Below are 13,635 nucleotides of genomic sequence, written 5' to 3' on the forward strand. Positions count from 1 at the left end.
TTACATTCAATATTTTTAAACTAATTGATGTCAGCCTTGAGAAAACGTGATTGACAGCAGCGAGGAAACGAGGCTCCGCTACCTAAATGCTTTCCTAAATTAAAATTAAACATGCCGTTTTTTCACCGCATTTCCTCCAGGAGTCGGAATGCCATTAATCTGAGAGCGCCATTGGGTGGGTGGGGGAGGCAGGTGGGGAGGGGGGCATGAAGAAGCAGGATGGGACTCCCAGCCGGGGGGGGGGCTGCAGGCTCCTGCCAGCCTCATCAAGAAGGATCCGACCCGTCAGCTCCCCGTGAGGAGGGGCACCAGCAAGAGGGGATGTGCCAGGAAGCCGGGAAGTCCCTCTGCAGCCCATGACAAGCGGGGAAGGAAGGAGAGCAGGCAGGACAGAGGGAGGGAGGGACACCAGGGACACCCCACATCCAATGGGGCAGCGAGGGGAGCCTAGCAAGGCAGTCACTCTCTGTCAAGGAGAGGTGATCCATGGGGGATGCATTCAAGCAGAGAATCCCACCCCACTCCCAGCAGGATTGCACAGTTGGTGGGATACCACACCCTGGCTCCTCTAGTCCAGCCCCCTGCAATGCAGGAGTCACAACGAGAGCATCCCTGACCCACGGCCATCCAACCTCTCTAATGAGCGTAAAAGGGAAAGCAAAGATCACCGGTGTTGAAGCAATGATTCTTCAACATCAACTTCGTAGGCCTGGTCATGTTGTGCGGATGCCTGATGATCGTCTTACAAAGCCACTGCTCTATTCCAAACTTAAAAATGGAAAGTTTAATGCTGGTGGTCAACAAATGAGGTTTCAAGACTCTCTCACGGCAAATCTTAAACAATGGAGTATGGACACCGACAACTGGGAAACACTGGCCTGCGAGCGCTCCAGTTGGAGAACAGCCTTTACCAAAGGTGTCCTGGGCTTTGAAGACACTCAAACTCAGGATGCAAGCATGCCAAGAGGAAGGCACGCTTGGCAAATCCACACCATGATCAACTCCCGCCTGGAAACCAATGTCCCCACTGTGGAAGGATGTGTGGATCCAGAATTGGCCTCCACAGTCACTTACGGACTAACTGTTAAAACCGTGTTCATGGAAGACAATCTTACTCGGCTATGAGGGATCGCCAAAGAAGAAGAAGAAGAATGAGCGTACGAATCAAAGTCAAACAGCAGACCAAAATCGAGGATTAAAGAGGATTTTATTTTTATTTTGCTTCGACTCAGACCAACACGCATAGCTGCCAAGTTTTCACTTTTCTCGCGAGGAAGCCTATTCAGCATAAGGGAAAATCCCTGTAAAAAAGGGATAACTTGGCAGCTATGCCAACACGGCTACCTACCTGTAACAAGGATTAAAGAGAATGCCTATTAGAGGCCAGGTTGGTTTAAAAGGAACCTCCCACATAAACAACAACAACAACAACAACATTTTTATTATTTATACACTGTCCATCTGACTGGGTTGCCCCAGCCATTCTGGGCAGCTTCCAGCAAAATATAAAACACCACAAAACATCAACCCTCAAAAACTTCCCACTACAGGGCTGCCTTCAGATGTCTACCAAAAGTCACCAGAGTTTTATCTGTTTGACACCTGATGGAAGTTACTCCCCACTTGGGGGGGGGGTGGACCAGGTGAGCCTTGGGGGTCTTTTCCAGCCCCATTATTCTATCATCCAATGGATGTTTTTAAGCAGAAGTCAGACGACCACCTGCCAGGGATTCTTTAGCAGAGTTCCTTCATGGCCGGTGGTTGGACTAGATGACCCCTGGGGTCCCTTCCCACCTGACAATCCTCCAATTCCATGATCATTCTAACCCCATTTGCCCTGCCACCAAAGCAACCAGCTGGACCGGCCTTGGTGCCTCTGGATCCTGGGCCCCGCCTCTCCCTTGGCGCAAGTGAGCCTTTGCCGGAGAGGGGCTCCCCTCCCTCTGGGCTCCCTGGCCCCCTCCCCATCCCTTGCGCTGCCCCAGCTCAGCGGCAGGAGGGTAATTAAGGAGCGGTCCAGATCCGTCTCCGATTATGGCCGTTCTCCGGCAGGAAGATTTATCATCTCAATTACCAGCAGTGGACACAGCAGTCAAGGGCCCATCATTTTACATGAGCGCTGGAGGAAACAGGAAGAGAATCCCTAATATTAGCCCAAGGAAGGTAAACAGCTTGTGCGGGAGATGAAGATTTATCTGCACAAACACTCCGCGAGGCTCTCGGGGCTCAACAGTTCTGTTCCATGCCGCGCCCAGCCCTGCGCATCCCCGAGGAGATGCTCTCGGCTGCCCAAAGAGCACCAAGCCAGAGCAGAAGGCAAAGCGCGCTGGATCAGGCCGGGCACCCACCCAGCCCAGCATCCTGCTCTCACGGCGGCCAACCGGGTGCCCATCAGGGGAGGCCAGCAAGCAGAATGACGGCACAAGAGCCACATGCCCTCCAACATGCTTAATATCAACACTTGTTGCCTCGAGCCAAGGGCAACCTCTCTGCCTCGCAGGGTTGTTGTAAAGAAAAAAATATTTATTTATTGAATTTATATACTGCCGTATAGTGTAAGATGCCTTGAGTCCCTGTCAGGGACAAAGGTGGGGGAACAGCTAATAATAATAATAATAATAATAATAATAATAATAATAATAATGGAATCTAATCTGTGAGAATGGTCCGGAACATACCATTCAGTAAATCCTATTGAACTGCTTCAGATGGCAGCGAAAGGCTGTCCAGTTTTTACCCAGTTACCTGGGAGTAAGCTCCATTGGCTACAGTGGGACTTACTTCTGAGTAGACAGTGTCAGGCTCCACTTGCAAGAAAGGAATAAAAACTCCAGATGTTTCTGAGGACGGCTGGCTGCTGAAGCATTGCAATTAAGGAATGTAAAGCAGATTGGTGACCTTTTCCTTTGAAACATAGGAGGGGCTTTTTATGCCAGCTTCACTGTTTCCTTCATTTTGTGCAGGGATTTTATTTTCAGTATAAACTGGACTCTTGTTTTTGCACCGACACACACACTCCACTTTTCATTGTTCTCGGAGATGGAGAGGAGGAAAAAGGGAAACAGGGACATTCAGGGATCAAATCAGAAACCGGGAGACGGCTCCTGTAATTCCGGGACTGTCCCTGGAAAACCGGGACACTTGGCGGTTATGCAAGAGCAGCGCTTTTGCATCCTGCAGTTTTCAGCCACTGGGATTCAGAAGCATTGGCCTGGGGAGCCAGAGTGGGACCGTTGTGACTCGGGACCATGGAGAGCCAAGCCAGCGGCAGAGATGGGGCAGCCGCTGACTGGCCGGCCATGACCCTCCCCACATGCAGAGGGTTACCCGGACAGGAGAGGAGCTCCTGGCCCCATTTGGAGGGCCCTGGGCACCGGAGAGGCAGGGGCCTCCCTCCTAGGGCTATGAAATGGGAGGAAGCAGGTCCCCGGGGGGGGGGGCAAGAGGCACCCTTGAGCATCCAGCCCCAGCGAGACGCGACGGGTGCAAAAGGTGCAAGCATCTATGGCGGAGATTCTTTAGCTGCAAATCCTTCATTGCGGGGGTTGGATCGGATGCCTTTGAGGTGCCTCCCAACTCTATGATTCTGCGCCTCTGAATTTCGCCAAAGTGGGGTTGAGACCCAAAGAGCAGCAAGCGCCCCACCAGCAGTGATGGGCATGGGCTGGAATAAGGCTCCTGGGCAGTTACGGGAAGATATGTGTCATTCAGCACCGAGAGGGCGAGAGGGAGGGAGGGGGGTCATGTACCTTTGCAAGAGGCCCACAAAGCAGGGGGGCAGTAGGGTCCCCAGGTGGGAGATGCAGACTCTTCCCCCACCTCTCTCTCCCCCTCTCTCTCTCTCTCCCTCTCCCCCCTCCCCTTTGAAGGCCGCCCCTTTACAACTGCCCTTTCCAGCAAAGGATCCCGACATAAACGGCGCTTTAAATTCAATATCCGCCATTAATATTTCATGATTACAAAGCGCTCCAGATAATGTCCCCGGCAGGAGCGTCTGGACAGCTAAAATGGATGAGTCAGAACTTCCTGACGGAGGGAGAGGAGAGTCGGCAGGGAAGGCGCCCGCCCAGCGCTGGCGCTAATGCGCCCTGACAGGCCCCTTCGCCCACCGGGGGCTGCTGACTGGTCTGGAAATGGGAGCTGTTGCGGGGAAAGACGGCCCTTCTGATTCCTGTCGCCTCGCATTTGAGGGCAGAGAGAGGGATCCCACCCCCAGCCACGCAATATCAGCCAGGCAGGGGGGGGGCACAGCCCTTCCGCACCGTGGCCTGTGGGGGAAGAAGCCCCTGCCTTCCCCTGCCGAGCGGAAGAGGATCATTGGGCTGTGGAGTCGGAAGGGACCCCAAGAGTAATCTAGTCAAACCCCCTTCAATGCAGGAGAGGTGCATGTCCCGTCAAGCCCCCCCCAGCCAAGAGGACCCCCCCCACAGGCCCCCTGTAAGCCAACTGGACCTACTGAGCAGTTCTGAACCCCACATCCCTGCCATGGGGCTGGCTGTGAAGAACACAGTCCATTAGGGGCACAGCAGAGACCTGGAATTCTGGAAACATTTCTACTCTGGAAGGTAACTGCAAGAGCCCCAAACATGCAAGGGCCTAACTCTGGCCCAGACCGCAAGGACGGAGGCTCTTATTTCTGATGAAGGAGAGATCTTTACCGAGGCAGAGGAGACGGGCAGGCCAGGAAGAGGCCTTGAGCCACAGCAGCCGCTACTCTCCGGAAAGGGGGCAGGAATGGCAAGGGGGGGCTGGGAGAAGCAGGCCCAGGACCCCATTGCAAGAGCAGGCCCTGCCCCCTGGAGAAAGGTCACCTCCGTGCCTTTGTTGGATAGTCTTTTCGAGTCATCCAGCTGCAAATGCTGCGTTCTTATTCCGAAGAATAATTCAGTTTATACGCCGTCCTTTACCCAAAGATCCCAGGGCAGTTACCAAGCTTGGACCGCACCATGCCCAGCCTCTCCAGAGGGCCTTCCCTTGGACACAGACTCCTAGCACTGTCGAGCTGGAAGGGCCCCCCAAGGGCCATCTAGTCCCACCCCCTGCAATGCAGGAAACGCCCTTGCATCTTCTGGGCTCCTGCAGCCCCTCTTTGCCATCCTCCTCCTCCTCATTAGCATTCCCTCTCCCCCTCCAGACAGGTGCTGCTTCCTACCTGCCCTTGCCACGCATATTTATTCATTCATTCGGCTAACTCCTTCCTCTCCCCTCCCCTCCCACCCCAAGAGATTTCCTTTGGCAGAGCAGAGCCAGCCAGCCGGCTCTGCCAGGAGAGGGAAAGGGGGGGGGTGAGGAAAGGAATCTGTCTCAGGGCCCTTCCCGAAATCCGCTTGCCCAGGCCCCGGAGACCCAGCCGAGGGAGGCATCAAAGGCTGCGGCTGCTGGGAGCCTGCCTTTGTTTCCTGCCGTCCTTGTTTGAAGTTTGGGGAAGCAGCATTCAAGCTGTTGGGCTTCCTCTTTGGGGAGAGCGGCAGAGATGGAACAGAGCAGCCCCCGCCCCCCCCCAAAAAAACATAGGCAGCAGAGGAGGACCAGGGAGGAGGGGGTAGCAAGCAGGAGCGCAAGAGCTGAGGTCCTCACAGGACCCCCGCCAAAAGCAGCGCCCGCTGGTGGGGGTGGTTGGGGGGGGGCTGGAGCCGAGCCGCTCACTCTCCCCCACCATCTGCTTGGTGCTGAACCTCGGCCTCCTCCCCAGCTACAGCCACCTCCTGCAGGGCTACCAAAAATACCATCTTTCGCACCTGCCTGCCTGCCTGCCAAGGACCAGGCTGGTTTGCAGGGAAATTGGGGGGTGGGATGTGTGAAGTGGGTGAGAGAGGATGGGAGGGGAGTGTAGGGAGGGGAGGGGAGCACAGAGGGGGCACCCCATAAGCAGAGCCCAGGGGTGCCCTCGGCACAGCTGCAGCAATTGGGCAATTTCAGGTGCCGCAGAAAGAGGGAGGGTGATTGAGAGAGGAGGCAGCAGCCATGGGGCAGGGAAAGCAAGGCAAGGGGGAAAAGAGGGGTGGAACAGCCAGGCAGCAGCACAGGCTCAGAGAGTCAGAAGGAAGGGAACCCAGAGGACATCCAGCCTGCCCCACCACCGCTGTACCGTGCAAGGTCTCATGGGCAAGATCTTGCAATGGTGACAGCGAGGAAAGCAGCCTTTGCCCTCTTTTAGCAGAACTTCACGCAGCACATCATGAAACTAAGGAGGCTGAGATGGCCATCAACTTGGGTGGCTTTAAAAGTTGGAAGGGTCCTTCAGGGCCATCTAGTCCAACCCCCTGCAAGGCAGGAATCACAGGGGACAACCCAAAGTCTGCTTAGAAACCTCCAATGGAGGAGAATCGGCCGCCTTCCCAGAGTCCGTCTTGCTGCCAACACCTCTCACCCTCAGAAAGCTGCTTGATCTCCTTTAAAAGTGAAAGGTGGGACGCTAACAATCTCCCTGGAAGCCCCCCAAAGGGCTGGAGGGGCAGGGGGTGTTGCTCCTCCTTTGCCCCCTCCCTCCCAATCCTGCCCACTCCCCTTGCGCTGCTGCAGCCATGAGGTTGTGGCTTTGCCTTCCTCCGGGGACATCAAAAGGGGGTCTGAGGCCCCAGCCCCAGAGGCAGGCCAGGGGGCGGGAGGGGGGAATGCAGTTCCCCAGGAGGCCCCACGTCAGGTGTGGCACTGCCTGCCTGCCCATCCCAGCTCAGATTAATATTCCTGCTGGCTTGCCTCTTCCTGGGAGGGGCTGCTGTTCTCTCTTCCTGCAAGACCCTTCAGGTCTAGACCACCCCCTTTGGCCTCCTCCAGCCTCGGGGCTCTTCTCGTTCTTCTTGGCGCCCTCTGGGCTGACTCCATCCTGCCCGCCTGTCCCCCCGGGACTCACCTGCTTCCATGGCCAAGATGGTGATGTTGTGCCAGCCGGCCGTCTCCCGGTCCAGCACCTTGCTGGTCACGATGGCGCCGGTCAGTGGGTCAATGTCAAAGATCTGCTCCAGGTCGGTGCTGCGGTCGATGGCGTACCTGGGCACCAGGTGGGAAAGGGAGCTGTGAGGAGGGTGCAAGGGAGGGTGGGAGGCTGGCACACGGGGCAATGGAGCTGTGAGGACCCTGGTGTCAACCCCAGTTGGGTGCGGGGGGTACGGTCCGCCCCGAGTGTCACCCTGAGGAGGGGTGACAAAATGGCGGGTGGCACTCACTGTGGGCCCTGCAGCGTGCCCAAGCCATGGGTCTCAGGCACCCGAAGGCTCAGCACTGTCCACCCGCTGCCTCCCCCTCAGCTGTAGGGTGGCCGAGGTCACATCAGTATGGGCGCCGTGCATGCACCACCCCTATGGGTGCCACTTGAGTGCCGTCCGTATGGGGTGCTGCGCATGTGCGGCCGGGCACTTTGCCCCACCCCTGTGGTTGGTTCAGCCCACCCCTATGGGTGGTTCGCCCCGCCCCTCAGCGCCCCGCCCCAGCTGCCAGAGAGGCTTCCTCTGCCACTGGTCAACCCCCCCTCCTCTGTGATTTCAGCCACAAGGAGGACTAGAAACCCTGCTTCTTTTAATTTAGCCATTAAAGGAAAGTTGTCAATAGACACTGCAAAAGGTGCTTAATGCACAGAACCTGCGCAGCCAACGGACCGGCATGCCCACCCCACCCTGGCTCTCATTTGCTGCCACTTTCTGACGGGCACCACAACTTGCCAACATTCATTCGTTGACGGAGAAGACACCATGTCAGAGCCGGGCAAGAACTCGGAAAAGATCACCCTCCTCAGCACAGAGCCACACAGGCGGCTCAGACGGTACTTACTACAAGTGGAACATTCCACACAAACTCTCCTGGCATGTGGAATAAAGAAGGAACTGCACACATCTGACATTGGGACTCCAGGTAGAGGGGGGGCCTGCCCCCCCCAGGCACTGACTCACCCCACCAACAGGCAGGAAGCTTTCATTTTTTTAATAATAATTTTTATTAGTTTTATACAAACAAAACACACAAAACATATAATATAACACTGTCCCTTCAATTTCCCTCCACCCACCCGTCCACTTCTGCCACCAGTAGGACCCGTGGGCATTGAGAATCAAAGGGGGTCCATTGTAAGTTGGGTTTGACCTCCCCCCTCCCTCCTCCCCCCCTATCCCCTCCCTGCCACTGAAAGGACAAGGATGGAGGAGCTCTGAGAGTTGGTTTCCCCCCCAGCTTTTTCAAAAAAAAAACACATTTAAACAAACACACACAACAGTAGGGAAAACATAAATTCCCAAGTTCTTATTATCTTAACATTGTAATTGTGACTTCCTCGATACTCTTCCTCCTGGTTTTCCTAACTTCTCAAACTAATTGTGGCGGGTTTTCTATCAGGCAGGAAGCTTTCATGCGGGGGGCGGCACGGCGCTCTGGGTGGCTCCTAGCCAGGATGGCCACACTCTGCCTTCACAGTCCGAGGCAGGCAGGCTTCTGCCTGCCAGTCGCTGGAAACCGCAGGAGGGGAGAGTTGCTCTGGGGCTCAGGAGCTGTTTGCAGAGTTCCCACAATGGGCATCTCTGGGACATCCTGGGGCAACAGGATGCTGGACTAGAGGGGTGATGGGCATCCTGGTCCGGCTTCCATGCCAGGGATGTGAGGCGACTGGCCCAGAAAAGAGCAGAGAGGAGATGCAAAGGAAGCATTCTGAACCTCTGTTTGGATCCGTGCTGTGAATGAGTTCCCAGAAAAAGCAGCACCCCACTCCGGCCAGGGGCTCCTGAAGCAGCCCCAGCACCCAGCCACACCCTGCACAGCCCCTCCGCCCCCTGCCTGCACCGCTGTGCTTCCTCCTTTTTCCTTTCCTCTGCAATAAAGTTAATGACTCGGATGGAGGAGCGCCGAGCGAGCGAGCGAGGGGCCCTCGTCAAATCCGCAGAGGATGACACAAGCCGGGAGGAACTGTAAATATTGCAGAGGACAGGAGGATACAGGTTCCAAACGACCTTGACAGAGAGAAAGGCCAGGCGAGGAGGGAAGGGACAACTGCAGAGTGTTACGTCCCCCCTTGGGAGAAAGAAAAGCCCCACAAGTGCCCCCCAGGAAGGAACAGCCTCGCAAGAGCCCCATGGCGCCAGACTGGGCGACCCTTGAGGTCCCTTCCAACTACGATTCCCACCAAACAGAAGCCGAGGACCTCCTGGGAGGCACCTCCAGCCAGGTGCTTCCTTTTTTTTTTAAAGAAAAAACTTTATTTCATTTAAAAAGACATACATAAATATACAAAGGAAAACAAAACATTAAAGTAAAAATACACATAAACAAACTGAATGAAAAATAAACGTCATACTCAAATCATAACCACATTAAATCATATCATAAACAAAATTAAATAATATTTAACTCATATATAAACCAAAGTCTTACAACATTAAATAAAGAAAGAAAAAAGAACGCTTCCTCTCTCTTCCTGGGCTCTGCCTCCTGCCATGGATGCCCTCCGCCCCGCCCAGGATGGATCCCCGACGGGCGCAAAAAGGGAAGCTGCTGCCCTGCGCATGTACCACGTGTGCCCACCCACCCGGTTGCCCCCACCTGCTGCTTACTGGAGCCGCCCCCTGGATTCTGCGATGGAGGCGATGGCACGCTCACCCTCCTGGACGGGCCAGGCCTGACCTCCCAGCCGCAGCCCCAGAGGGTGGTCTCTGCCCAGCTGCCCTCCGCTGCCTGCAAGCCAAGCTCTGCTAGGAGTTTGTGGCTTCTCCCGCTGCCTGGCCTCCCTCTGCTCGGCCCTCCTTTTGCCCCCAAGGCTGCCCCTACCCTCTGCCCCCCACAAAGCAGCTGAGGAGGGCAGCCCCACCTCCAGGGTGACGGGGGAGCAAACGCCAGATGGCACCCGGCGCGGCTGCTGGGAGATGCTGTGCCAGCAGTGCCAGGCCAGAGGCGGCAGGTCACGGCCCCCTCGCCTCTCCGCTCGCCCTCCTAATTGCCTGGCTGGCGAGATTATTTCCAATCAGGTCTAGTTTGTCTCTAGAGGATTTATCGTCTTTTATCCGGCTATGAAACAAGCTAAATTGCTTTGCTGCTGCCTGCAATGGCGTGTTGGGGGGGGCTGCCGCCCAGGGGGTATTAGACGCTGCCGCCAGCCGAAGGTGGGGAGGAAAGGGTGGGTCCATCCAGAGGGGACCTTAGCCTGAGCTGCTGTGCACCCAGCACAGGGCTTGATCCTGCCTCGGAGGGAAGATGGCACAGGAGTAGGCACTGGCCCCAGCCAAGGGCCCCCAGGGTTTGGCCCCAGGAGCTGCTTCCAGGTCACAGTTCACCCTGAAGGCCTCCCACAGAGTCGCAGAACCGCCAGTTCCCACTTCATGCCGGGGCTGAGCATGTGCAGAGTGCATTTCCCTCACTGCCTCCGAACCACGTAGTGGAGGTTAAGAGCCCGAGCCCGAGCCCTCTCACTTCTTTCTCAGTCTTGCCAACCCTCCTGAACTGAGAATTAATAGACTCACAGAATTGTAGCACTGGGAGGTACCCCAGGGGTCATCTAGTCCAACCCCCTGCAAGGCAGAGCTCAGCGGAGGCAGACCTTTCACTTGCAGGTCCAAAATGCCTACAGATGCTCCACGGGGGTTTCTACGGAAGCTTTCCCGCCGGCCTTAATACGTTTTGCATGCTGTATGAAAGCAGCGTCACAGATGCACAAGAAGAAAAGGGGGCCCTTCTCTGCCCCCACAGAGCCCAGCCCCCTGCAAAGGGGGAACTCTCTCAGCCCTCACGTGTCCCAGTTGCCCCCCCAGCAGCTCCCTCCAACAAGGCCTGCCCTGTCCAGCACTTCCCTGCACCAGCTAAACCATGCTGTGCCCCCATCACCAAAGGCAGCAGACCCACCCCCACCCAATGCCTAGCTGGGGGGGGGGGCTTTGAGGCAGCCAGAGCAAGAAGCCTCTGCTTGGGATGCTGCCGGTGTCACCAGCTTCGCTCTCCTCCTCCTCCTCCTCCTCCCAACGGCATCGCCTGTTGTTCGGCTGGGCAGAGCGGAGAGCGGCTTCTCCTCCTCCCTCTCCTGCAATTTGGCCATTTCCTTGGCACTTGCCTGCCTCACCCCATCCTTGCCACCCCCAAAGGCGGCGGCGGCAGCCGAGCGAGGGGCTCATCCTGGCATGTGCATTGCTACTGCTGCTGCTGCTGCTGCTGGGCTCTGGGAAGCTTTTCAAGAGCGGTGTGAAAAGCTCTTTGTGGTGTTTGTTTTCCCTCCCTGCCGCCTTTGTGCCAGAGCAGGTTGATGCTCTCGGGCGTCGCGGGAGTCTACAAAGCGCCTGTGCCCAACACATGTCTGCGTCGCCAGCGAGTGCCAAGGAGCAACAGCGTCTCTGCAGAGTGCCAGCCTGCAGCTCTGCATCGCCCGCCTTCGCTGGGGCGGCTGGGGGGGGAAGCAGCAGAGGGGCCCCAGCGGGCTCAGGCAGGAAGGAAGCAGGGAGGAGGGCCCTGTCCTGGGCAGAGGCGGGAGGAGAGGCCTGTCTTTCCTCCCAGGGAATCACGGCTGGAGCATCCCTGGCAGGCGGCCATCAACCTCGGCTTAGATTGAAACCTCCGAGGAAGGGGAGTCCCACCATCTTCTGAGAGGTGAGAGGAAAGGCTTCTCTCCAGCGGCCCCGTCTGTCAGGCCAGCTGGGGAAGGGCAGCGCCAACGTCAACCTGTGACACATCAGAGGCCCCCTGGACTCCGTTGGGCCAATCCTGCTTGGGCCCCAGAACCAGAGCAGAGCAGCTGGGCCTGCCTTCCGCCCCCCCCCACCACCAGAAGCCCTGCGCCTTGTCTCCCTTCATGCCTCTGGCATTCCGCTGGCACCCAGAGCCCACCCACTGTGACAGCCAGCTGACTTTGCATGGCCCACTTCTGCCGGACCCCCTGCCCCATCTCCAGACCCCTTTGCCTCTCCTGAGACACAAGCAGAGGTGCCACTCAAAGCAGAAACTCAACAACTAGCACCGATTGCACAACCGGGAGATTTTCAGGAATGTGCATGAAAAGGAAAGGAATTGGTTCAAGATGCCCACATGTGTGATATGTACAAAAGGGATCAGGTCAAGGAACTACACAGACGCTCTCCCACCCCCAAATCCCTGAACTGGGCAAAGACCTCGACTTTTAGTTCATCTCACAAACCTAGAAACTTCTTTCCTGCCAAAGAACTGCCCTTTGCAGAAACCTCTCCATGGCCGCCTTGCAGATTCCAGAATCCCTCCTCCTCCTCTGCCTCCTCCCAGGCTGAGATGCCCAGAACCTTCTTTCTTGCCTCTTCCTCCCTCTTGTCCCCTTGGGGTCTCCTGCCTCAGCTGACCATGCACCCCACTTGCCTTTGCAACCCCCCTTTCTGCCCTACTTCCTCCCTCTCCCGGCACCACGCGCCCCTTTCCCGGACGGAGGAGAAGAAGCCCTCCTTACCGCACAGGTCTGTTTGCCACGTCGGGGTCCAGGGCAGTGACCATGCCCACCAAAGAGCCCACTGCCGCGTCCTCCTGCACCTCCATCAGGCCATCAGGGGGCTGGAACTCGGGGGGCTCGTCCACGTCCAGCACGGAGACGCGCACAATGGTTTGGTCCCGGAAGGTGCCCAGGTCCACAAAGCGGGGGTCCGCAAACTTGTTCAGGGCCTCGACCACCACTGTCTGCACACTCTGGGCCTCAAAGTCCAGAGGCTGCCATGAAAAGAGAATTTTTGTGGGGTGAGCAGTGGGCTGACACCATCCAGGCTCCCCCCCAAGCCCTGTCCCACGCCTTGGTCACCCAAGGTTGAGAGCCCAGTGAGAGCCAGGGGCACCCCCCCTCTTACGGAAGGTCTGGCCCACAAAGGGCAGTCCCAAGACCCCTTTAAGGGTGGCAGCGCCCAGCCGGGTCCTCTGGGGCCAGTTCTGGAAAGAGGCACCGATCAGCAGCTCTATGCTGGGGAGCAGCTGCCTTGCATGCAGGGGGACCCAGGTGCACCCCCCTGGCAGCATCACCTGGCAAGGCTGGGAGGGGGCAACCTCAGAGAGCGGCTGCCAGTCAGTGCAGACAAGCCAGAGCTGGGCCCATGGGCCGGCTCTGCAGCAGGCATCTCTCAATCTCCTGCCTGCCTTCCTCCATGGGGGGAGGAGGGGGGCCCACTTTGATGGCAACGTGAGACACTCTCAGAAGACGGAGGCATTCAGAATCCCACAGACCAGCTGGCATGCTCCAAATTCTGAAAAAGCTGAAGTGTCCCGAGATCCCCATTTCCCAGGCGGAAGGAGTCCTGCCAGCCAAGCAGGACTGGGAGGCATCCAGAACTCACCAGGAATCAATTGGAGAAACCAGAGGCAGCTGAAGGAGGGGGAGAAAGGGGGGCAGGAGAGAGGACATGGGGGGAACCCATAGAACTGCATGGATTTGAATTGTGAATGCTGGGGCAGCTCCCCTGAGGCCCTGCTGTGGCCAGAGACCCCCAGCTTCCCCCAACACCCACAAGACGGAAAGGAGGCCCCTGGGGTGCCATGCAGGGGGACCTAATCCACTGTTCTGAGCTTATGCCACAGCCTCACTGCTCAGGTGCTGCAACCAACCCCCCTCCCAGAAGAGGGGCATGGCTAGCTGGCTGGCCGCTGTCTCCTCAGCCCACCTGGCTGCTGGCTAACCATCAGTGTCCCCCCCCCACCTTGGCTGAGCTGTCTCCCTCTGCAGTTTCTGTT

The 13,635-nt window shown here is 57.1% G+C and overlaps 1 protein-coding gene across 3 annotated transcripts in view; it reads right to left on the reverse strand.

Moving 5' to 3' along the window:
- CDH22 (cadherin 22) overlaps positions 1 to 13,635 on the reverse strand; it is a 94,847-nt gene that overhangs the window by 13,377 nt on the left and 67,835 nt on the right. For all 3 annotated transcript variants that reach the window (XM_035121988.3, XM_088674821.1, XM_088674820.1), the window contains 2 exons: positions 12,374 to 12,627; positions 6,854 to 6,990 (listed from right to left, as the gene is read on the reverse strand). In XM_035121988.3, coding sequence (XP_034977879.3) covers positions 6,854 to 6,990; positions 12,374 to 12,627 — 391 coding nt within the window. The remainder of the gene's footprint in view (positions 1 to 6,853; positions 6,991 to 12,373; positions 12,628 to 13,635) is intronic.

Source organism: Zootoca vivipara, chromosome 7, assembly GCF_965207765.1.
Source record: "Zootoca vivipara chromosome 7, rZooViv2.hap1.1, whole genome shotgun sequence".
NCBI lineage: Eukaryota > Metazoa > Chordata > Lepidosauria > Squamata > Lacertidae > Zootoca > Zootoca vivipara.